General features: G+C 45.7%; 1 protein-coding gene and 1 non-coding gene across 2 annotated transcripts in view; one reads left to right on the forward strand and one right to left on the reverse strand.

The window, feature by feature from the left end:
• LOC144486748 (ubl carboxyl-terminal hydrolase 18-like) overlaps nucleotides 1-26,251 on the reverse strand; it is a 131,571-nt gene that overhangs the window by 91,960 nt on the left and 13,360 nt on the right. The window contains exon 5 of the mRNA XM_078204775.1: nucleotides 13,726-13,805. Within this exon, the coding sequence (XP_078060901.1) occupies nucleotides 13,726-13,805 (80 nt within the window). The remainder of the gene's footprint in view (nucleotides 1-13,725; nucleotides 13,806-26,251) is intronic.
• On the forward strand, nucleotides 21,662-21,763 carry LOC144486750 (U6 spliceosomal RNA). Its single transcript, XR_013496336.1, has one exon. It is a non-coding gene; the product is annotated as a U6 spliceosomal RNA (small nuclear RNA).

Below are 26,251 nucleotides of genomic sequence, written 5' to 3' on the forward strand. Positions count from 1 at the left end.
AGGTGGTGAAGAAGGCATATGGCATGTTTGCCTTTATTGGACGGGGCATAGAGTATAAAAGTTGGCATATGATATTGCAGTTATATAGAACGTTGGTGTGGTGAACCATCGTTGGTTCCCACCAGGTAGTACTGAGCCAGGGTCTGGCCAGTGCTATGAGTCTGTATATATGTTGCTGTTGGGGTTAGGGTTGGGTCGTTCTACTTGTTACTGTTGGGGTTAGGGTTGGGCTGTTCTACCTGTATTATAGTTATTATGGTACATCCCAGTCAGGCTCCGCCTCCTGGGAGAGGTATAAAGGTCACGGCTCTGTCTGGGACCCCTCAGTCTGGGATCGTGTACTATATATGGTAGCTTCATTGTAATAGTAAATAAAAGCCTTTATTTCCTTGAGCATCTCTAGCCTCGTGAGTTATATCACGCATCAATTGGTTCGGCCACATTTGGAATACTGCGTCCAGTTCTGGTCGCCACACTACCAGAAGGACGTTGAGGCTTTGGAGAGAGTGCAGAAAAGGTTTACCAGGATGTTGCCTGGTATGGAGGGTATTAGCTATGAGGAGAGATTGAGTAAACGAGGGTTGTTCTCCCCGGAAAGACGGAGGTTGAGGGGCGACCTAATAGAAGTTTATAAAATTATGAAGGGCATAGATAGTGTGAACAGTTGGAAGCTTTTTCCCAGGTCAGAAATGACAAACACAAGGGGTCACAAGTTCAAGGTAAGGGGGGGCAAGGTTCAATATGGATATGCGGGGGACATATTTTACACAGAGGGTGGTGGGGGCCTGGAATGCACTACCAAACAAGGTGGTTGAGGCAGACACGCTAGGATCATTTAAGACTTATCCAGATAGCCACATGAACAAACTGGGAATAGAGGGATACAAACGGATGGTCTAGTTAGGAACACATGATCAGTGCAGGCTTGGAGGGCCGAAGGGCCTGTTCCTGTGCTGTATTGTTCTTTGTTGTTTTTGTTCTCCTCACCTCATTGGATCTGGCCTGCTTCACCGAAATAATTCTGCTAACAGACATTATATACTCTCCTTCGTCTGAATCTTGGTCTCCCTCATCATCCAAGGGGCGAGGGCTTTGTTTCTCTTGCCTTTAAGCCTCACTGGAATACAATTAGCCTGTATTTGAAATAGTTCCTCCTTAAGGATCACTCATCACTCCCTCACAGTTTTTTCTGTTAGTCTTTGGTTCTGTTTCACCCTGGTTAGATCCCATCTCATCCTATTGTCTCAATTAGATGAGAGCTAATACCATTTTCTGTAATGCTTTTCTCTATTACTAATCTAAAGCTTATGATGATATAATGATCACTCTTACCAAATTTTCCCCCACAGACACTTGGCAAACTTCATTTCCGACCACCAGACTCAGGAATACCTCTTTCCTACAACATTCTAGACAGGGATGTTCTCATGAATATATTTCAGAAATACATCCTCCTCCTTATTCTTTACTCTAACATTGTTCCATCAATCCCACTCTGAGGAAGGTCCATCCTGACTCGAAACATTAGCTCTTATTCCATTATCCATTCACAGATGCTGTCAGATCTGCTGAGATTTTCCAGCAATTTTTGTTTTTGTTTCAGATTCCAATATCCGCAGTATTTTGCTATTATATTATTCCAGTCAATATTTTCGTAATTGAAATCCCGAACGTCATGATTCTATAGTTATAGCACACCTCCGTGATTTCCCTGTGGATTTGCACCCTTCCCTCCCTCTTTCTCTCCGCTCACTCTTTTGTCTCTCTTTCATCTCTCCCCTCTGTTCTCCCCTCTCTTTCCTCTCTCTCGTAGTCTCCCGCTCTCCTCTCTCCCTCTCCCAGTTTCGTTCTCTCCCAGTCACTCTCCCTCTCCCAGTTCCCCTCTCTCCCAGTCTCTCTCTTTCTCCTAGTTTCTCTCTCCGTCTCCCAGTCTCTCTCTCTCTCTGTCTCGAACATTCACTCTCTCTCTGTCTGAAAGAACAAAGAAAAGAACAAAGAAAATTATAGCACAGGAACAGGCCCTTCGGCCCTCCAAGCCTGCACCGACCACGCTCCCTGACTTAACTAAAACCCCCTACCCTTCCGGGGACCGTATCCCTCTATTCCCATCTCATTCATGTACTTGTCAAGACACCCCTTAAAAGTCACTAGCGTATCCACTTCCACTACCTCCCCCGGCAACGGGTTCCAGGCACCCACCACTCTCTGCGTAAAAAATCTGCCTCGTACATCTCTTTTAAAACTTGCCCCTCGCACCTTAAACCTATGCCCCCTAGTAATTGACTCTTCCACCCTGGGAAAAAGCTTCTGACTATCCACTCTGTCCATGCCTCTCATAATCTTGTAGACTTCTATCAGGTCTCCCCTCAACCTCCGTCGCTCCAGTGAGAACAAACCAAGTTTCTCTAACCTCTCCTCATAGCTAATGCCCTCCATACCAGGCAACATCCTGGTAAAGCTTCTCTGTACCCTCTCCAAAGCCTCCACATCCTTCTGGTAGTGTGGCGACCAGAATTGAACACTAAGTGCGGCTTCACTAAGGTTCTATAAAGCGTCAACATGACTTACCAATTTTTAAACTCAATACCCCAGCCGATGGAGGCAAGCATGCCGTATGCCTTCTTGACTACCTTCTCCACCTGCATTGCCACTTTCAGTGACCTGTGTACCTGTACACCCAGATCCCTTTGCCTATCAATACTCCTCAGGGTTCTGCCATTTAGTGTATATTTCCTATCTGTATTAGACCTTCCAAAATGCATTACCTCACATTTGTCCAGATTAAACTCCATCTGCCATCTCTCTGCCCAAATCTCCAACTGATCTATATCCTGCTGTATCCTCTGATGGTCCTCATCGATATCCGCAAATCCACCAACCTTTGTGTCGTCCGCAAACTTACTAATCAATCCAGTTACATTTTCCTCCAAATCATTTATATATATTACAAACAGCAAACAGTTGTGGTGGGAGATTTTAATTTCCCCTATATTGACTGGGACTCACTCAGTGCTAGGGGCGTGGATGGGGCAGAGTTTGTAAGGAGCATCCAGGAGGACTTCCTGAAACAGTATGTAGATAGTCCAACCGGGTATTGGGGAATGAACCCGGCCAGGTGGTCGATGTTTCAGTAGGGGAGCAGTTCGGGAACAGTGACCACAATTCAGTAAGCTTTAAGATACTGATGGATAAAGATAAGTGTAGTCCTCAAGTGAAGGTGCTAAATTGGGGGAAGGCTAATTACAACAATATTAGGCAGGAACTGAAGAATGAGGGCAGATGTTTGAGGCAAATCAACATCTGGCATGTGGGAGACTTTCAAGTGTAAGTTGATAGGGATTCAGGACTGGCACATTCCTGTAAGGATGAAGGATAAGTATGGCAAGTTTTGGGAACCTTGGATAACGAGAGATATTGTGAGCCTAGTCAAAGAGAGAAAGGAAGCAATTGTCAAAGCTAGGAGGCTGGGAACATACGAAGCAAGTGTGGAATACAAGGAAAGTAGAAAGAAACTTAATCAAGGAGTCTCACTCTGTCTCCCACTCTCTCTCTCTCTTTCTGTCTCCCACTCTCTCTCTCTCTTTCTGTCTCCCACTCTCTCTCTTTCTGTCTCCCACTCTCTCTCTCTCTTTCTGTCTCCCACTCTCTCTCTCTCTTTCTGTCTCCCACTCTCTCTCTCTCTTTCTGTCTCCCACTCTCTCTCTCTCTTTCTGTCTCCCACTCTCTCTCTCTCTTTCTGTCTCCCACTCTCTCGCTCTCTTTCTGTCTCCCACTCTCTCCCTGTCTCTGTCTCCCACTCTCTCCCTGTCTCTGTCTCCCACTCTCTCCCTGTCTCTGTCTCCCACTCTCTCCCTGTCTCTGTCTCCCACTCTCTCCCTGTCTCTGTCTCCCACTCTCTCCCTGTCTCTGTCTCCCACTCTCTCCCTGTCTCTGTCTCCCACTCTCTCCCTGTCTCTGTCTCCCACTCTCTCCCTGTCTCTGTCTCCCACTCTCTCTCTGTCTCTGTCTCCCACTCTCTCTCTGTCTCTGTCTCCCACTCTCTCTCTGTCTCCCACTCTCTCTCTGTCTCTGTCTCCCACTCTCTCTCTGTCTCCCACTCTCTCTCTGTCTCTGTCTCCCACTCTCTCTCTGTCTCTGTCTCCCACTCTCTCTCTGTCTCTGTCTCCCACTCTCTCTCTGTCTCTGTCTCCCACTCTCTCTCTGTCTCTGTCTCCCACTCTCTCTCTGTCTCTGTCTCCCACTCTCTCTCTGTCTCTGTCTCCCACTCTCTCTCTGTCTCTGTCTCCCACTCTCTCTCTGTCTCTGTCTCCCACTCTCTCTCTGTCTCTGTCTCCCACTCGCTCTCTCTCTCTCTGTCTCTGTCTCCCACTCGCTCTCTCTCTCTGTCTCTGTCTCCCACTCGCTCTCTCTCTCTGTCTCCCACTCGCTCTCTCTCTCTGTCTCTGTCTCCCACTCGCTCTCTCTCTCTGTCTCCCACTCGCTCTCTCTCTCTGTCTCTGTCTCCCACTCGCTCTCTCTGTCTCCCACTCGCTCTCTCTCTGTGTCTCTGTCTCCCACTCTCTCTCTGTCTCTGTCTCCCACTCTCTCTCTGTCTCTGTCTCCCACTCTCTCTCTGTCTCTGTCTCCCACTCTCTCTCTGTCTCTGTCTCTGTCTCCCACTCTCTCTCTGTCTCTGTCTCCCACTCTCTCTCTGTCTCTGTCTCCCACTCTCTCTCTGTCTCTGTCTCCCACTCTCTCTCTGTCTCTGTCTCCCACTCTCTCTCTGTCTCTGTCTCCCACTCTCTCTGTGTCTCTGTCTCCCACTCTCTCTCTGTCTCTGTCTCTGTCTCCCACTCTCTCTCTGTCTCTGTCTCCCACTCGCTCTCTGTCTCTGTCTCCCACTCGCTCTCTGTCTCTGTCTCCCACTCTCTCTCTGTCTCTGTCTCCCACTCTCTCTCTGTCTCTGTCTCCCACTCGCTCTCTCTCTCTGTCTCTGTCTCCCACTCGCTCTCTCTCTCTGTCTCTGTCTCCCACTCGCTCTCTCTCTCTGTCTCTGTCTCCCACTCGCTCTCTCTCTCTGTCTCCCACTCGCTCTCTCTCTCTGTCTCTGTCTCCCACTCGCTCTCTCTGTCTCACACTCGCTCTCTCTCTGTGTCTCTGTCTCCCACTCTCTCTCTGTCTCTGTCTCCCACTCTCTCTCTGTCTCTGTCTCCCACTCTCTCTCTGTCTCTGTCTCCCACTCTTTCTCTGTCTCTGTCTCCCACTCTCTCTCTGTCTCTGTCTCCCACTCTCTCTCTGTCTCTGTCTCTGTCTCCCACTCTCTCTCTGTCTCTGTCTCCCACTCTCTCTGTGTCTCTGTCTCCCACTCTCTCTCTGTCTCTGTCTCTGTCTCCCACTCTCTCTCTGTCTCTGTCTCCCACTCGCTCTCTGTCTCTGTCTCCCACTCTCTCTCTGTCTCTGTCTCTGTCTCCCACTCTCTCTCTGTCTCTGTCTCCCACTCTCTCTCTGTCTCTGTCTCCCACTCGCTCTCTGTCTCTGTCTCCCACTCGCTCTCTGTCTCTGTCTCCCACTCGCTCTCTGTCTCTGTCTCCCACTCGCTCTCTGTCTCTGTCTCCCACTCGCTCTCTGTCTCTGTCTCCCACTCGCTCTCTGTCTCTGTCTCCCACTCGTTCTCTGTCTCTGTCTCTGTCTCCCACTCGCTCTCTGTCTCTGTCTCCCACTCGCTCTCTCTCTGTCTCTGTCTCCCACTCGCTCTCTCTCTCTCTGTCTCCCACTCGCTCTCTCTCTCTGTCTCTGTCTCCCACTCGCTCTCTCTCTCTGTCTCTGTCTCCCACTCGCTCTCTCTCTCTGTCTCTGTCTCCCACTCGCTCTCTGTCTCTGTCTCCCACTCGCTCTCTGTCTCTGTCTCCCACTCGCTCTCTGTCTCTGTCTCCCACTCGCTCTCTGTCTCTGTCTCCCACTCGCTCTCTGTCTCTGTCTCCCACTCGCTCTCTGTCTCTGTCTCCCACTCGCTCTCTGTCTCTGTCTCCCACTCGCTCTCTGTCTCTGTCTCCCACTCGCTCTCTGTCTCTGTCTCCCACTCGCTCTCTGTCTCTGTCTCCCACTCGCTCTCTGTCTCTGTCTCCCACTCGCTCTCTGTCTCTGTCTCCCACTCGCTCTCTGTCTCTGTCTCCCACTCGCTCTCTGTCTCTGTCTCTGTCTCCCACTCGCTCTCTGTCTCTGTCTCTGTCTCCCACTCGCTCTCTGTCTCTGTCTCTGTCTCCCACTCGCTCTCTGTCTCTGTCTCTGTCTCCCACTCGCTCTCTGTCTCTGTCTCCCACTCGCTCTCTGTCTCTGTCTCCCACTCGCTCTCTGTCTCTGTCTCTGTCTCCCACTCGCTCTCTGTCTCTGTCTCCCACTCGCTCTCTGTCTCTGTCTCTGTCTCCCACTCGCTCTCTGTCTCTGTCTCTGTCTCCCACTCGCTCTCTGTCTCTGTCTCTGTCTCCCACTCGCTCTCTGTCTCTGTCTCTGTCTCCCACTCGCTCTCTGTCTCTGTCTCTGTCTCCCACTCGCTCTCTGTCTCTGTCTCTGTCTCCCACTCGCTCTCTGTCTCTGTCTCTGTCTCCCACTCGCTCTCTGTCTCTGTCTCCCACTCGCTCTCTGTCTCTGTCTCCCACTCGCTCTCTGTCTCTGTCTCCCACTCGCTCTCTGTCTCTGTCTCCCACTCGCTCTCTGTCTCTGTCTCCCACTCGCTCTCTGTCTCTGTCTCCCACTCGCTCTCTGTCTCTGTCTCCCACTCGCTCTCTGTCTCTGTCTCCCACTCGCTCTCTGTCTCTGTCTCCCACTCGCTCTCTGTCTCTGTCTCCCACTCGCTCTCTGTCTCTGTCTCCCACTCGCTCTCTGTCTCTGTCTCCCACTCGCTCTCTGTCTCTGTCTCCCACTCGCTCTCTGTCTCTGTCTCCCACTCGCTCTCTGTCTCTGTCTCCCACTCGCTCTCTGTCTCTGTCTCCCACTCTCGCTCTGTCTCTGTCTCCCACTCTCGCTCTGTCTCTGTCTCCCACTCTCGCTCTGTCTCTGTCTCCCACTCTCGCTCTGTCTCTGTCTCCCACTTTCGCTCTGTCTCTGTCTCCCACTCTCGCTCTGTCTCTGTCTCCCACTCTCGCTCTGTCTCTGTCTCCCACTCTCGCTCTGTCTCTGTCTCCCACTCTCGCTCTGTCTCTGTCTCCCACTCTCGCTCTGTCTCTGTCTCCCACTCTCGCTCTGTCTCTGTCTCCCACTCTCGCTCTGTCTCTGTCTCCCACTCTCGCTCTGTCTCCCACTAACTCTCTCTCTCTCTCTCTATCTCCCACTAGCTCTCTCTCTCTCCCACTCTCTCTGTCTCCCACAAACTCTCTCTCTCTCTCACTCCCTGTGGTAAACCACTGTTACCATCCAACTCAATAATCTAATCCTGCTTTTTCCCCATAACCTTTGATCCCATTGCCCCAAGTGCTATATCCAGCCGCCTCTTGAATACATTCAATGTTTTGGCATCAACTACTTCCTATGATAATGAATTCACTCTTTGAGTGAAAAAATGTCTCCTCACCTCTGTCCTGATGGTCTACCCTGAATTCTCAGACTGTGACCCCTGGTTTTGGACTCCCACACCATCGGGAATATCCTCCCTGTATCTACCCTGCCTCGTCCTGTTAGAATTTTGTAAGTGTCTATGAGATCCCCCCTCATTTGTCTGAACTCCAGAGAAAACAATCCTAACCTAGTCAATCTCTTCTCATACATCAGCCATCTCCCTCCCAGTCTCTCTCTCTCTCCCCTCTCTCCCTCCCAGTCTCCCCCTCTCTCCCTTCCAGTCTCCCCCTCTCTCCCTCCCAGTCTCCCCCTCTCTCCCTTCCAGTCTCCCCCTCTCTCCCTCCCAGTCTCCCCCTCTCTCCCTCCCAGTCTCCCCCTCTCTCCCTCCCAGTCTCCCCCTCTCTCCCTCCCAGTCTCCTGCTCGCTCGCTCTCTCTCTCCCTTCTAGTCTCTCTCTTTCCCATCTCTCGCAGTTTCCTTCTCACTCCCCTCTCTTTCTCCCAGTCTCTCTCCTCTCCCTCCCAGTCTCTCTCCTCTCCCTCCATCTCTCTCCTCTCTCTCACTTAAGTTCTCACTTAAAATTGTGGTTACCTTCCTGAAGATTATGAATTTAAATGAAACATTGCTTCCCACAGAAACCAATGTTAAAGCTGGAGTTCAGTTCTATCGGACCTTCCCTATCAGAATAAAAACAAATATTCAAACTTTATAGCCGACAAGTAGAATATTATTTTGCTAAATTTCTACTTTGGGAAATGAAATCACTTTTAGGCCTTGCAGGAAACAACATTAAAATTAATCTCGCGATGCTCAGCAAGTTTACAGCCCCATTAACTTACCAATGTTAAAGGGAAACAATACTAAACAAGACAACATGAAAAGAGGACTTATTATACTTGGAACCTACTGAATACCCCCAGTGGTGTAATCATCCCTTAAGGGCTTCTGAACACTAACCAAATGGATTCTGTCCTTGCCCCTCAGGAACTTCCTTTATTTCCAACACTACACTATCTTCCTAATCAGTACATCTAGCCCACCTCACTTTTCCCCTTCTCCATCTTTTCTGAACACTTTATATTCCTGAATATTAAGCATGCACATCCTCACCAATCTTATGGCACGTTTCGATTATCACCTCAATATACTCACACACTGGTGTTAGTGCTTGTAGCACCTTATTCACCACACTGTGCGTTTACATACTGTAAGAAGTTTAACAACACCAGGTTAAAGTCCAACAGGTTTATTTGGTAGCAAAAGCCACACAAGCTTTCGGAGCTGCAAGCCCCTTCTTCAGGTGAGTGGGAATTCTGTTCACAAACAGAGCATATAAAGACACAGACTCAATTTACATGAATAATGGTTGGAATGCGAATACTTACAACTAATCAAGTCTTTAAGAAACAAAACAATGTGAGTGGAGAGAGCATCAAGACAGGCTAAAAATATGTGTATTGTCTCCAGACAAGACAGCCAGTGAAACTCTGTGGGGGTTACAAATAGTGTGCCATGAACCCAATATCCCAGTTGAGGCCGTCCTCGTGTGTGCGGAACTTGGCTATCAGTTTCTGCTCAGCGACTCTGCGCCGTCGTGTGTCGTGAAGGCCGCCTTGGAGAACGCTTACCCGAATATCAGAGGCCGAATGCCCGTGACCGCTGAAGTGCTCCCCAACAGGAAGAGAACAGTCTTGCCTGGTGATTGTCGAGCGGTGTTCATTCATCCGTTGTCGCAGCGTCTGCATAGTTTCCCCGATGCATGGTACATTGGGGAAACTATGCAGACGCTGCGACAACGGATGAATGAACACCGCTCGACAATCACCAGGCAAGACTGTTCTCTTCCTGTTGGGGAACACTTCAGCGGTCACGGGCATTCGGCCTCTGATATTCGGGTAAGCGTTCTCCAAGGCGGCCTTCGCGACACACGACGGCGCAGAGTCGCTGAGCAGAAACTGATAGCCAAGTTCCGCACACACGAGGACGGCCTCAACCGGGATATTGGGTTCATGTCACACTATTTGTAACCCCCACAGAGTTTCACTGGCTGTCTTGTCTGGAGACAATACACATCTTTTTAGCCTGTCTTGATGCTCTCTCCACTCCCATTGTTTTGTTTCTTAAAGACTTGATTAGTTGTAAGTATTCGCATTCCAACCATTATTCATGTAAATTGAGTCTGTGTCTTTATAAGCTCTGTTTGTGAACAGAATTCCCACTCACCTGAAGAAGGGGCTTGCAGCTCCGAAAGCTTGTGTGGCTTTTGCTACCAAATAAACCTGTTGGACTTTAACCTGGTGTTGTTAAACTTCTTACTGTGTTTACCCCAGTCCAACGCCGGCATCTCCACATCACGCTTACACACATACATTGGAAAGCTGTCTCTCGTTTCTCATTGTCTTTCTGGGTTTGTTCCTCTCTAATACGATACTGCTCCCTCTAATGCTTGCTAACACTTCCAACTCCTCAATACACAGGAGAGAACAGCAGCGAGTGGAAATGCGGTTGATGAGAGATCATCAAGTTCCAAATGCTGGTGCCCATTTACCACCCACAAACCACACTAGTCAACCTCTCCTCGAGGACTTTGGTTCCAGTCCAATTAAGGTGCAGCCTGTCCCATTGGGGCAGGTTTCTTCTGGCCCAGAACTAGTCCCAGTGCCCAAAGAATCTGAAGCCCTCGTCCCTGCCCCTTTCCTCACACCACATATCTATGCATCTGATCTTCCAGTTTCTCCTCTGGCTAACACCTGGCACTGGGTCAATCGAGAGATTTCTACCTTCAGGTCCTTTTCTTAACTTCCTCCCTTGCTCCTGAAAACCTTACCTTCTCAATGTTGTTGGTACCAATGTGTACCATAATATCTAGTGTATTCCCTTTCCCCTGCAGAATATTCTGCACCATCTTTGGGATATCCATCACCTGATCACCAGGGAGGCAATACATCATATGGCATTCCCAATGATGAACTGGTGCGACAACAATAATCTCTCCCTCAATGTCAGTAAAACAAAGGAGATGGTCATTGACTTCACAAAGCATAGTAGAGAACATGTCTCTGTCTACGTCAACAAGGATGAAGAGCAAATGGTTGAGAGCTTCAAGTTTCTAGGTGCCCAGATCACCAACAACCTGTCCTGGCTATTCGGCATGCTTGGTTTCATCGGTCAGAACATTGAATACAGGAGTTGGAATTTGTATCAGACATTGGTAAGGCCACACTTGGAATACTATGTGCAATTCTGGTCACCCTATTATAGAAAGGATATTATTAAATTAGAAAGAGTACAGAAAAGATTTCCTAGGATGCTACCGGGACTTGATGGATTGAGTTATAAGGAGAGGCCGAATAGACTGGGACTTTTTTCTCTGGAGCGTAGGAGGCTGAGGGGTGACCTTATAGAGGTCTATAAAATAATGAGAGGCATAGATCAGCTAGATAGTCAATATCTTTTCCCAAAGGTAGGGGAGTCTAAAACTAGAAGGCATAGGTTTAAGGTGAGAGGGGAGACATAAAAAGTGTCCAGAGGGGCAATTTTTTCACTCACAGGGTGGTGAGTGTCTGGAACAAGCTGCCAGAGGTGGTAGTAGAGACGGGTCCAATTTTGTCTTTTAAAAAGCATTTAGATAGTTACATGGGTAAGATGTGTTTTGAGGGATATGAGCCAAATGTGGGCAATTGGGATTAGCTTAGGGGTTTTAAAAAAAAAGGGCGGCATGGACAAGTTGGGCCGAAGGGCCTGTTTCCATGCTGTAAACCTCTATGACTCTATGGTCCCTCCATGCTGATGCTATAGTTAAGAAAGCCCACCAACGCTTTTACTTTCTAAAGAGGCTAAGAAAATTCGGCATGTCCACTACAACTCTCAAATGCACTGTAGAAAGCATCCACTTTCTGACCAAGACCGCAAGAAAAACCACAAAGAGTTGTTATTGTAGCGCAGTCCATCGCACAAACCAGCCTCCCATTCATTGACTCCATCGACACTTCCCGCTGCCTCGGAAAAGCAGCCAGCATAATCAAGGACCCCGAGCACCCCGGACGCACTCTGTTCCACCTTCTTCCGTTAGGACTGATTAACTGACTCAAGAACAGCTTCTTGCCTGCTGCCATCAGACTTTTGAATGGACCTACCTTATATTAAGCTGATCTTTCTCTCCACCCTTGATATGACTGTAACATTAAGAACATAAGAACATAAGAAATAGGAGCAGGAGTAGGCCATCTAGCCCCTCGAGCCTGCCCCGCCATTCAATAAGATCATGGCTGATCTGACGTGGATCAGTACCACTTACCCGCCTGATCCCCATAACCCTTAATTCCCTTACCGCTCAGGAATCCATCCATCCGCGCTTTAAACATATTCAGCGAGGTAGCCTCCACCACCTCAGTGGGCAGAGAATTCCAGAGATTCACCACCCTCTGGGAGAAGAAGTTCCTCCTCAACTCTGTCTTAAACCGACCCCCCTTTATTTTGAGGCTGTGTCATTCTGCACCCATTACATTCTGCACTCTCTCCTTTTCTTCTCCCCTATGTACTCTATGAACGGTATGCTTTGTTTGGCGTGCAAGAAACAATACTTTTCACTGTATACCAATACATGTGACAATAATAAATCAAATCAATGAGTTACAGAAATACCTGTCCAGCTCCTTGTCTCTGGTATCTTTTACAATGACTGCATTTTTATAAAAGCAAAATACTGCAGATACTGAAAATCTGAAATCTAAACAGGACGCACTTCAAAGTCAGATAGCATCTACAGAGAGAAACATAGTTCTGCTTTCGATTAATGACCTCTCATCAACTGACTGTTACAGTCCCATGCCCATTGGCACCATTGCCCATTGCATTCCTTCGAAGTATCATCATTCCCAGCAGCCTCCAATGTTGAGTAGCAGGTTGAGAGTTTGCTCACACCCCAATGATTCTTAAACTTTTGTCTGTTTCTATACAACTGGATTATCAGCCATTTATTGCCCTGATCTCTTACTGCCTGTGGGGTGACCACCTCCTGGACCCTACCATCCAGGGAACTCTCATCCTCCCTGATGTTCTCCACTGATTCCAGTTACCCTCAGCCTTAGAAACCCTGAGCTTAAACTGACGCAGCCGGAGACGCTACCGAGACATATTGTCCCCTAAGATACATGTAGTGTTCTAAAGTTCCCAATGGCCCAGGAATTACAAACAACAGGGCTTGCCTGCCCATTCATGATCAAAATAATCTCCAATCCCTCATTAAGAATCAAGTCAGTATATCAAGCTACTAATCTTAATTAACACTTCTTGCCTTCATGACTACACAAAGGTTAACATCGGAAGAGTAAACATTGCTACTCATCATGTTGTTATTCTGTCAATGAACAGTAACATCAACTGAGGGGAAATGTGAAAAGTACAAATTGATAGAGTCACAAGGTGAAGACTAAACAAGCCACAAAGAGAAAGTGTGAACAAGGGTAACAATGAGAAGAGTAACAATGAAATCAACCCCCTAAAGCCTGTCCACCATCTACAGGCACAAGTCAGGCATGTAATGGAATACTCTCCACTTACCTGGATGAGTACAGCTCCAACAACACTCAAGAAGCTCAAAACCATCTAGGAGAAAGCAGCCCATTCTACAAAGATTCAATCCCTCCCCGCTGATGCAGAGTGGCAGCCATGTGCAGCATCCATGTGATGCACTGCAGGAACTCACCAGGTTCCTTAGGCAGCACCTTCCAAACCCACAACCACTACCATCTAGAAGGACAAGGGCATCAGTTCAAGAAGGCAGCTGACCACCACCTTCTCAAAGGCAATTCAGGGTGGGCAATAAGTGCTGGTTTGGCCAGCAATACCCACATTCCATAAATGAATTTTTTAAAATAACAATAAAAGAATGAACATGGAAGGGTGACACTGAGAACACTCATGGGAAAATGCTGCCCTCCTTCTCAACAGGTATTCCTCATAAAGCTGTATCATGCACGATACAACAAATGTAATGGAATGAATATAATTGGGGAGTGACTGTCATCAGAGACTCACACAGTGAGAAGCGACTGTAATTAAAGACGTTACTCTTTGGAAATTATAAATGCTAAACTCTACTTACTCAGATTAGCTCTCGACATTTTTGAGCAATGAATTGTTGAGCTTGTTTCTCTAACAAAGGTCATAGTTAATCAAGCAGAGTAGTACTCACCATTTCTTGAGATTGGAACTGATCCATTAGGAAGTTAAAGATGCTGAGAAATAGCTCTGCTGCATCATGCTGCCTGTAAGCTTCAAAACAGGAAAGCCTCAGAAGATGACTGACGAGATTTGAATTTAACCACACCTTACTTTGATTCCATTGGATATCCCACCCAGTCCTAACCCAAAAACACTCCACACTGAGGTTGGTGCTGCACTGAGAATGCTTCTTGGGGAGATCCTCATTTAATAATTAGCATATCTTTCTATTCACGTTTCTTTCATGTTTATCTAATTCCCCTTAAATACATCTAGACCGCTACATACATCTATACCATTAAACACCTTAAGTACATCTATACTGTGAAACACCTTAAGTATATCCATACCATTAAAGACCTTAAATATATCTATACCAATAAACACCTTAAATACATCTATACCATTAAACATGTTAAATACGCCTATAACATTAAATACCTTTAATACATCGATTCCATTGAACACCTTAAATGCACTAGAATTATACAGTGTAGAAGAGACCCTTTGGCCCATGTTTCTTTGGCCCATAAGAACATAAGAAATAGGAGCAGGAGTAGGCCATCTAGCCCCTCGAGCCTGCCCCGCCATTCAATAAGATCATGGCTGATCTGACGTGGATCAGTACCACTTACCCGCCTAATCCCCATAACCCTTAATTCCCTTACCGATCAGGAATCCATCCATCCGCGCTTTAAACATATTCAGCGAGGTAGCCTCCACCACCTCAGTGGGCAGAGAATTCCAGAGATTCACCACCCTCTGGGAGAAGAAGTTCCTCCTCAACTCTGTCTTAAACCGACCCCCCTTTATTTTGAGGCTGTGTCCTCTAGTTTTATCTTCCTTACTAAGTGGAAAGAATCTCTCCGCCTCCACCCTATCCAGCCCCCGCATTATCTTATAAGTCTCCATAAGATCCCCCCTCATCCTTCTAAACTCCAACGAGTACAAACCCAATCTCCTCAGCCTCTCCTCATAATCCAAACCCCTCATCTCCGGTATCAACCTGGTGAACCTTCTCTGCACTCCCTCCAATGCCAATATATCCCTCCTCATATAAGGGGACCAATACTGCACACAGTATTCCAGCTGCGGCCTCACCAATGCCCTGTACAGGTGCATCAAGACATCCCTGCTTTTATATTCTAATGTTTCTTTGATTGTCCTTGAATCTTCCCGCCACACTTGCCATCCTCTCTCGCCGCACCAGTGTGGCGCGCCGCACCCTTTGGGAACCACTGCATTAGAAAGACCTGAATTCCAACCTAATCCAATCTGCCAGCACTTGGCCCATAGACCTGAATGTTATGATGTGCCAAATACTCATCCAGATACTTTTTAAAGGATGTGAGGCAACCCACCTCCACCAGCGCCCCAGACAGCGCATTCCAAACCATCACCACCCTCTGGGTAAAAAAGCTTTTCCTCACATCCCCGTAAACCTTCTGCCCCTCACCTTGAACCTATGTCCCCTCGTGACTGACCCTTCAACTAAGGGAAACAGCTGCTCCTTATCCATTCTGTCCATGTCTCTCATAATCTTGTACACCTCAATCAGGTCTCCCCTCAGTCTTCTCTGCTCCAACAAAAACAACCCTAGCCAACCTCTCTTCATAGCTTAAATGTTCCATCCCCAGACAGCATCCTAGTCAATCTCCTCTGCACGCCCTCCAGTGCAATCACATCATTCCGACAATGTGGTGACCAGAACTGCACACAGTACTCTAGCTGTGGCCTCACAAAAGTTCTATACAATTCCAATATGACTTCCCTGCTTTTGTAAACTATGCCTCGATTGATAAGGACAAGTGTCCCATATGCCTTTTTTACCACCCTAATAACACACCCATCTGCTTTCAGAGATCTGTGGACAAACATACCAAGGGCCCTTTGTTCCACAGAACTTCCTAGTGTCCTACTATTCATTGAGCACTTCTTTGTCAAATAAATCCTTCCAAAGTATATCACCTCACACTTTTCAGAGTTAAATTCCATCTGCCACTTATCTGCCCACTTGATCATTCCATCTATATCTTCTTGTAGTCCAAGACACTCTGCCTCACTGTTAACCACCCGTCCAATCATTGTGTCATCTGCAAACTTATTAATCCTACCCCCCATATAGTCGTCTATGTCATTTATATAAATGACAAACAATAAGGGGCCCAACACAGATCCCTGTGGTGCGCCACTGGACACTGACTTCCAGTCACTAAAGTAGCCTTCTGTCATCACCCTCTGTCTCCTACAACTGAGCCAATTTTGAATTCACTTTATGAAATTACCCTGTATCCTATGTGCATTTACCTTTTTTACAAGTCTCCCATGTGGGACCTTGTCAAAGGCTTTGCTGAAATCCATATAAACTACATCGACTGCACTACCCTCATCTACACACCTGGTTACCTCCTCAAAAAATTCAATCAAGTTTGTTAGGCATGATCTCCCTCTGACGAAGCCATGCTGACTATTCCTGATCAAGCTTTGCCTCTCTAAATGGAGACAGATGTTCTCTTTCAGGAGTTTCTCTAATAGTTCCCCTACCATTGATGTGAGACTCTCTGGTCTGTAGTTCCCTGGTTTAACTCGACAGAGTACAGAAAAGGTTTACTAGAATGCTACTGGGACTTGGTGGTTTGAGTTATAAGGGGAGGCTGGATAGATTGGGACTCTTTTCCCAGGAGCGTAGGAGACTTCGGGATGATCTTATAGAGGTCCATAAAGTAATGAGGGGCATAGATCGGTTAGATAGTCAACATCCTTTCCCAAAGGTAGGGGAATCTAAAACTAGAAGGCGTAGATTTAAGGCGAGAGGGGAGAGATACAAAAGGACAAGTTTTCACACAGAGGGTGGTGAATATCTGGAACAAACTGCCAGAGATAGTAGTAGAGGCGGACACAATTTTGTCTTTTTAAAACCATTTAGACAGTTACATGGGTAAGATGGGTAGAGAGGGATACGAGACAAATGCAGGCAATTGAGACTCGCTTAATGGTTTAAAAAAAAGGTGGCATGGACAAGTTGGGCTGAAGGGCCTGTTTCCATGCTGTAAACCTCTATGACTCTATGACATCTATACCATTAAACACCTTAAATACATCTATACCATCAAACACCTTAAATACATCTATACCATTAAACACCTTAAATACATCTATACCATTAAACACCTTAAATACACCTATACCATCAAACACCTTAAATACATCTATACCATTAAACACCTTAAATACATCTATACCATGAAGCACTTTAAATACACCTATACCATTAAATACCTTAAATACATCTATACCATTAAACACCTTAAATACATCTTTACCATTAAACACGGTTCATAGATAGAAACCCTACAGTGCAGAAAGAGGCCATTGGGCCCATCGAGTCTGCACCGACCACAATCCCACCCAGGCCCTACCCCCATATCCCTACACATTTACCCACTAATCCCTCTAACCTACGCATCTCAGGACACTAAGGGGCAATTTTAGCATGGTCAATCAACCTAACCTGCACATCTTTGGACTGTGGGAGGAAACCGGAGCACCCGGAGGAAACCCACGCAGACACGAGGAGAATGTGCAAACTCCACACAGACAGTGATCCAAGCCGGGAATCGAACCCAGGTCCCTGGAGCTGTGAAGCAGCAGTGCTAACCACTGTGCTACCGTGCCGCCCCAAATACACCTTAAATACATCTATACCATGAAGCACTTTAAATACATCTATATCGTTAAACACCTTAAATACATTTATATCGTTAAACACTTTAAATACATCTATACCATTAAACACCTTAAATACATCTATACCAGGATGTTGCCTGGTATGGTGGGAAAATCGTATGAGGAAAGGCTGAGGGGCTTGAGGTTGTTTTCGTTAGAGAGAAGGAGGTTAAGAGGTGGCTTAATAGAGGCATACAAGATGATCAGAGGATTAGATAGGGTGGATAGTGAGAGCCTTTTTCCTCGGATGGTGTTGGCTAGCACGAGGGGACATAGCTTTAAATTGAGGGGTGAGAGATATAGGACAGATGTTAGGGGTAGGTTCTTTACTCAGAGAGTGGTGAGGGCGTGGAATGCCCTGCCTGCAGCAGTAGTGGATTCGTCAACATTAAGAGCATTCAAATGGTTTTTACCAATAAACACCTTAAGTACATCGATACCGCTAAATACATCTACCATACATTTGGTGTGGGAAATTTCTAGTGAATCAGCAAGGTTTTCAGACAGTAGACATTAACACTATTAGAATTACTAGTAAAGAGTTAAATGATTCTTAAAACCAGGATGTAAGCTAACAAGAGAATAGGTTACACATGTGAATGCAGTAAGAGAATTAGACAAGTAACTATGATTTAAAACATATATGCTGATACTTTAAATGTATTTTATGTATTGTATGAATTATTATTCGCTTCAGCTGAAGGCAAGTTACCGCAAGGTATGATGGTGAAGGCAAATAGTTCAGAACCAAAGTCCTGGGAACGCGTAGTTAGCAAAATTCATATCAGAAAGTTTCTTATGCGGGAACACATATTGCAATATTTATGAATAGGTTTATTCATTGTCTAGACTTAGGGTGGAAATGTGCCCGGATGCGGGATCACGTGTTTATCCAGTTTGGCAATGATCTGGTGGAAACATCCACTTTGACCCCCCAGTAGTGAACGTCTACGGTTACCTGGCAACAGGGAAGTGACTGCAGCCAAGATGGGAGTTAGCGTCCGGATTTAATAGACGAATGAGATATCATTATGCTGGATGGTAAAATGCAATTGAGCAAGGTGCATGACAGGGATTATTATTGATATGTGTATATTAAAGATGATTGATTTTAAATTAATGCAAGGTGGGAATGATTGATAAGAAAACTTACAATTGTTCTGTTTAGAATTGTACAGGTCAGATCTACTTGGAGAGGTCTGGCTGCTCTACCTGAGAGCTGACTCTACCCTCTGGTGATCTCCTAGCAGCTGCTGGTCAAATAAAGTTATGTCTTTGATTCAGAAACACTAGCTTTGTGTTGTACTGTCTTTGAGTTATCGTGACAGTACTGGTTACCTAGGGAACCCCACAACACCATTAAAAGCCTTAAACACATCGATACCACTAAACAACTTGAATACATCGATACCATAAACACCTTAAATACATCTGTACGACTAAATACTTTTAAAAAATCTATACCACTAAATACCTTAAATATATCTGAACCACTAAGTATATCTTTTTCATTTGATTTATTATTGTCTCATGTATTAGTATACAGTGAAAACTATTATTTCTTGCGTGCTTTACAAAGCATACCGTTCATAGAGAAGGAAAGAGAGTGCAGAATGTAGTGTTACAGTCATAGCTAGGGTAGAAAAAGATCAACTTAATGCAAGGTAGGTCCATTCAAAAGTCTGATGGCAGCAGGGAAGAAGCTGTTCTTGAGTTGGTTGGTACATGTCCTCAGACTTTTGTATCTATTTCCCGACGGAAGGAGGTGGAAGAGAGTGTGTCCAGGGGTGTGGGGTCTTTAATTATGCTGGCTGCTTTTCCGAGGCAGGAGGAAGTGTAGTCAATGGATGGGAGGCTGATTTGGGTGATGGACTGGGCTTCATTAACGACCCTTTGTTTCTTGTGGTGTTGGACTGAACAGGAGCCATACCAAGCTGTGATACAACTGGAAAGAATGCTTTCTGTGGTGCATCTGTAAAAGTTGGAGAGAGTCAGAGCGGAGATGCCAAATTTCCTTAGTCTTCTGAGAAAGTAGAGGCATTGGTGGGCTTGTTAACCATAGTGTCAGCATGGGGAGACCAGGACAGGTTGTTGGTGATCTGGACACCTAAAAACTTGAAGCTCTCGACCATTTACTTCGTCCCCTTTGATGTAGACAGGGACATGTCCTCCACTACGTTTCCTGAAGTTGATGACTATCTCCTTTGTTTTGTTGACATTCAGGGAGAGATTATTGTCATCGCACCAGTTCACCAGATTCTCTATCTCTTTCCTATACCATTAGACACGCTAAATACATCAATACTGTTTATTAACCACCTTAAATACATCTATACCACTAAATACATATATACCATTAAACACGTTACATACATCTAAATCATTAAATACCTTAAATACATCAATACTACTAAGTACCTTAATACTTTGATACCGCTAAATGGAGAGCTGATACCGCTATGCCATCAAATACATTAAATATATCTGTGGCCAAATGGGCCATCTAAAATGGCGATTTGTAAAGCACTCTGGGACAATTGGGCAAGAACTAAAACGACAGGCTGCAGCCTAAAAGACAGATAAACAGGCTGCAACCCAGACGGGTGAATACACAGGATATGGGTCATCTCCAGGACAAAAGAGACTTTCTGGTCAAACTGGATTGTTTACCAGACATAGGGGCTCCGTAACCCCTTATTTGGGAGGGAGGTGTGAACCCTACGTGCCCCCAGCACCTACAGACATGGCCGTTGGGGACACACCCAGAGATTGGTGTGGCAGCACCCGATTGGACTTTATCGATCAGGGTGATCAAGTCCTGATCGATTGATTGGCAATGGCCAAAAGGAGCGCGAAACACAACGGAGTATAAAGGGTGCTGCACAACCAAGAATCTCTCTCTCACTCTGACCCCAACTACAACACCGGTGACCATCGCCAGCGACAACCAGCACGAGGAGAGCCGCCACACCCGAGAAGGAAGGAAGACCAGAGCCAGAGTGCCAGACCAGACCAAAGGACCAGACTGCGCAGAGGACGACCGAGATCAGCGCACAGATAAAGGCCAATATCTGCTTGGGTACTTGCCAGTCACACAAAGTTAAGTCAAGGTCTTGTATTGGACTTGAACTCTAGTATTTTCTGTAAGATAATTTATTGTTGGTTGGGTGGGTGATTATTGATTGTGTGTCTTAAATAAATATTGGTTGTACTAACCAGACATCTACTCGCAGTTATTTGTCCACCGTATAAGGTTTAAAACAGACTGTGCGGCAGGCACAACACATCTATACCACTGAATACCTTAAATATGTCTATACAATTAAACACCTTAACTACATCTATTGCATCAAATACTTTGCTTACATCTATATCATTAAATATCTTATATATGTCTACACTATTAAATTCCTTACTTACATTTATACAATTAAATACCATTATGCATATCTATACCATTAAATATCTATGTTCATCGATGCCATTAAACACCTTAAATTCATATATATAATTAAATACATCTATGCCATTCCCTGTAGGAATGTACCCCACATTCTCCCCACTCACTGGGTAAAGACGTTTCTTCAGAATTCCTTATTGGATTACTTGATGACGATCTCATATTGAAAGCCTCTCGTTATTCTCTTCCCCACAAGAGGAAACATTCTCTCTGTATCTATGATATCAAAACCTTCCATAAGTTTGGAAAGTTCCAAATGATTGCCGGCAAGTTAGGTTAAATTTGCCGCAGCTGATGTGTTCAGTTCAGGGCCCCCACTTTAGGAAGAATGTGAAGGTATCAGAGAGGGTACAGAAAAGATCAACGAGAATGGTTCCAGGGATGAGGAACGCGTTACATTGATAGATTGGAGGTTGAGATTGTTTTCCTTGGGGGAAAGATGGTTGAGAGGAGATTTGAGGGAGCTGTTCAGAATCATGAGTAGACGGAGAGAAACTGTTCCCATTGGTGGAGGATTGAGAACCAGAGGATGCAGATTTAAGATAATTGGTAAAAGAAGCAATGGTGACACGAGGAGAAACTTTCTCACTAAGTGAGTGGTTCAAATCTGGAAGGTGCCTATGTGTACGTTTCACTTTAGTTTTTATGCATTGTGTAGTGGTTATCACATTTGCTTTGCAGGTAGAAGGTCCACAGTTCGAAACCGGGTAGGAACATCGTGCTTGCTTCGGCAACACATACTAAAATTGGAACGAGACAGAGAAGATTAGCATGGCCCCTGCGCAAGGATGACACGCAAATTCGTAAAGCATTCGTTATTGTTGGCGGCTTAGCTCAGATGGTCAGCCCTTCTACCTGCCCTTCTACCACAGCTGTATTCATGGCTGGTGTCCTTGGAGAGGGAGCATGTGGGCACCGTCAAGGCCTTCCATGCTTGTTGGGCACCGAAGCGACAGGGGTGTATCATCAACCCCGTTAATCATATTTTGATTTAAAGTTTTAAGTTTCCTTTCTGCTTTGTTTTTTGTTTCATGCGGTCCCCTTCTTTTTGGGCTGTCCTTCTTGTTTTGTCCCTTGGTTTATTTAATTTAGTTCAATTGAATTACCCAAAATAATTAGAAGATGCTGCCTAACGGTGTAGTGGGAGCAGATTCAATTGAAGATTTCCAAAGAGAGTTGAATTATTATCTGAAAAGGAAGAGTGAGCAGGGTTACGCGAAGAAGGTGAGGGAGTGACTGTAGATGAATTGTTCATAGAATCATAGAAACCCTACAGTGCAGAAAGAGGCCGTTCGGCCCATCGAGTCTGCACCGACCACAATCCCACCCAGGCCCTATCCCCATATCCCCACATATTTAGCTGCTAATCCCTCTAACCTACGCATCCCGGGACACTAAGGGGCAATTTAGCATGGCCAATTAACCTAACCCGCACATCTTTGGACTGTGGGAGGAAACCGGAGCATCCGGAGGAAACCCACGCAGACACAGGAAGAATGTGCAAACTCCACACAGACAGTGACCCAAGCTGGGAATCCTTGAGAGAGCCAGCACATCAAGTGGGCTGAATGACCTCCTGCTGTGTTGCAATCTTTCTGTGATTCTGTCCAGACGGTGCATTTTTGCCTGAAAAGGTATATGCTTGCAGTTCTGATGACATCCTTGGAGATCTTTTTTGCTGCCATTTGCATACCTCTATCCTTTAAAATTCATTTATAGGATGCGGGTGTCACTGGTTGCCAACACTTATTGCCCATCCCCAATTGTCCTTGGTACTGATTGGTTTGCTCAACCATTTCAGAGTCAATTACATTGCTGTGTCTCTGGAGTCATATGTAGGCCAGGCCAGGTGAGGTTGGCAGATTTCCTTCCCTAAAGAACAGTAGTGAACCAGTTGGGCTTTTACACCAATTCATGATAGTTTCCCAGTCACCATTACTGAGACTAGCTTTATATTCCAGATTTATAATTGAATTTAAATTCCACCAGCTGTCTTGTCCTTCAGTGCCATTCCCCTATGCCGCCATCTCCCCTATATAACACGGCAACCAGAACTATACAGGGTACTCCAAGTAGCTACAACTTTAGTAGAACGCCTCTACTTTATTCAAAGTCTATCCTGTACCTCACCCAAGCAGCGATCCATTATGTGAACTCAGACTTCTTTTAAACTGTAGGTAGGGTGTGATCACAAAGTCATGAAACAGCTGGAATTGAGATTGACTCATAGAGAGTCATAGAGGTTTACAGCATGGAAACAGGCCCTTCGGCCCAACTTGTCCATGCCGCCCTTTTGTTTTTTAAAACCCCTAAACTAATCCCAATTGCCCGCATTTGGCCCATATCCATAGAACCATAGAAAATTACAGCTCAGAAACAGGCCTTTTGGCCCTTCTTGTCTGTGCCAAACCATTTTATGCCTAGTCCCACTGACCTGCACTTGGACCATATCCCTCCACACCCCTCTCATCCATGAACCCGTCCAAGTTTTTCTTAAATGTTAAAAGTGACCCCGCATTTACCACTTTATCCGGCAGCTCATTCCACACTCCCACCACTCTCTGCGTGAAGAAGCCCCCCCTAATATTCCCTTTAAACTTTTCTCCTTTCACCCTTAACCCATGCCCTCTGGTTTTTTTCTCCCCTAGCCTCAGCGGAAAAAGCCTGCTTGCATTCACTCTATCTATACCCATCAAAATCTTATACACCTCTGTCAAATCTCCCCTCAATCTTCTACGCTCCAGGGAATAAAGTCCCAACCTATTCAATCTCTCTCTGTAACTCAGCTTCTCAAGTCCCGGCAACATCCTTGTGAACCTTCTCTGCACTCTTTCAATCTTATTTACATCCTTCCTGTAACTAGGTGACCAAAACTGTACACAATACTCCAAATTCGGCCTCACCAATGCCTTATATAACATTACCATAACACTCCAACTTTTATACTCGATACTCCGATTTATAAAGGCCAATGTACCAAAGCCACTCTTTACGACCCTTTCCACCTGTGACGTCACTTTTAGGGAATTCTGTACCTGTATTCCCAGATCCCTCTGTTCAACTGCACTCTTCAGAGTCCTACCATTTACCCTGTACGTTCTTCTTTGGTTTGTCCTTCCAAAGTGCAATATCTCACACTTGTCTGCGTTAAATTCCATTTGCCATTTTTCAGCCCATTTTTCTAGTTGGTCCAAATCCCTCTGCAAGCTTTGAAAACCTTCCTCACTGTCCACTACACCTCCAATCTTTGTATCATCAGCAAACTTGCTGATCCAATTTACCACATTATCATCCAGATCATTGATATAGATGACAAACAACAATGGACCCAACACCGATCCCTGCGGCACACCACGAGTCACAGGCCTCCACTCAGAGAAGCAATCCTCCACAACCACTCTCTGGCTTCTTCCATTGAGCCAGTGTCTTATCCAATTTACTACCTCCCCATGTATACCTAGCGACTGAACCTTCCTAACTAACCTCCCATGAGGGACCTTGTCAAAGGCCTTGCTGAAATCCAGGTAGACAACATCCACCGCCTTCCCTTCATCCACTTTCCTGGTAACCTCCTCGAAAAACTCTAATAGATTGGTCAAACATGACCTACCACGCACAAAGCCATGTTGACTCTCCCGAATAAGTCCCTGTCTATCCAAATATTTGTAGATCCTATCCCTTATCACACCTTCCAATAACTTGCCCACCACCGGCGTCAAACTTACTGGCCGATAATTTCCCGGATTTCTTTTGGAACTTTTTTTAAACAACGGAACAACATGAGCCACCCTCCAATCATCCGGCACCTCCCCCGTGAATACTGACATTTTAAATATGTCTGCCAGGGCCCCTGCAAGTTCAACACTAGCTTCCCTCAAGGTCCGTGGGAATACCCTGTCCGGTCCTGGGGATTTATCCACTCTGATTTGCCTCAAGACAGCGAGCACCTCCTCCCCTTTAATCTGTAAAGGTTCCATGGCCTCCCTACCAGTTTGCCCTATTTCCGTAGACTCCATGCCCGTTTCCTCAGTAAATACGGATGCAAAAAAACCATTTAGTATCTCCCCCATCTCTTTTGGTTCCATACACAGTCTACCACTCTGGTCTTCAAGAGGACCAATTTTATCCCTCACTATCCTTTTGCTCCTAACATACCTATAGAAGCTCTTTGGATTTTCCTTCACTCTGTCTGCCAAAGCAACCTCATGTCTTCTTTTAGCCCTCCTGATTTCCCTCTTAAGTAGCTTCTTGTACTTTTTATACTCCTCGAGCATCTGATGTGTTCCTTGCTGCCTGTACATTTCATACAACTCTCTCTTCCTCTTAATCAGTGTTACAATCTCCCTCGAGAACCAAGGTTCCTTATTCCTATTTACTTTGCCTTTAATCCTGACAGGAACATACAAACTCTGCACTCTCAAAATTTCTCCTTTGAAGACCTCCCACTTTCCATTTACATCCTTACCAGAGGACAGCCTGTGCCAATCCACACTTCCCAGATCCCTTCTCATTTCATCAAATTTGGCCTTTTTCCAGTTTAGAACTTCAACCCGAGGACCAGATCTATCCTTATCCACGATCAGGTTGAAACTAATGGCATTATGATCACTGGATCCAAAGTGTTCCCTCACACTCACATCCATCACCTGCCCTAACTCATTTCCCAATAGGAGATCCAATATCGCATCCTCTCTAGTTGGCACCTCTATATACTGATGTAGAAAATTCTCCTGAACACATTTTACAAACTCTACCCCGTCTAAACCTTTAACCTTTAATCCCTCTATACCCATCGTACCCATGTAACTATCTAAATGCTTTTTAAAAGATAAAATTGTACCCGCCTCCACCACTATCTCTGGCAGCTTGTTCCAGGCACTCACCACCCTGTATGTGAAAATATTGCCCCTCTGGACACTTTTGTATCTCTCCCCTCTCACCTTAAACCTATGCCCTCTAGTTTTAGACTCCCCTACCTTTGGGAAAAGATATTGACTATCTACCTTGCCTATGCCCCTCATTATTTTATAGACCTCTATAAGATCACCCCTCAGCCTCCTACGCTCCAGAGAGAAAAGTCCCAGTCTATTCAGCCTCTCCTGAGAACTCAATCCATCAAGTCCCGGTAGCATCCTAGTAAATCTTTTCTACACTTTTTCTAGTTTAATAATATCCTTTCTATAATAAGGTGACCAGAATTGCAAGTGTGGCCTTACCAATGTCTTGTACAACTTCAACAAGACGTCCCAACTCCTGTATTCAATGTTCTGACCGATGAAACCAAGCATGCCGAATGCCTTCTTCACCACTC

Source organism: Mustelus asterias, unplaced genomic scaffold (assembly GCF_964213995.1).
Source record: "Mustelus asterias unplaced genomic scaffold, sMusAst1.hap1.1 HAP1_SCAFFOLD_446, whole genome shotgun sequence".
Classification (NCBI taxonomy): Eukaryota; Metazoa; Chordata; class Chondrichthyes; order Carcharhiniformes; family Triakidae; genus Mustelus; species Mustelus asterias.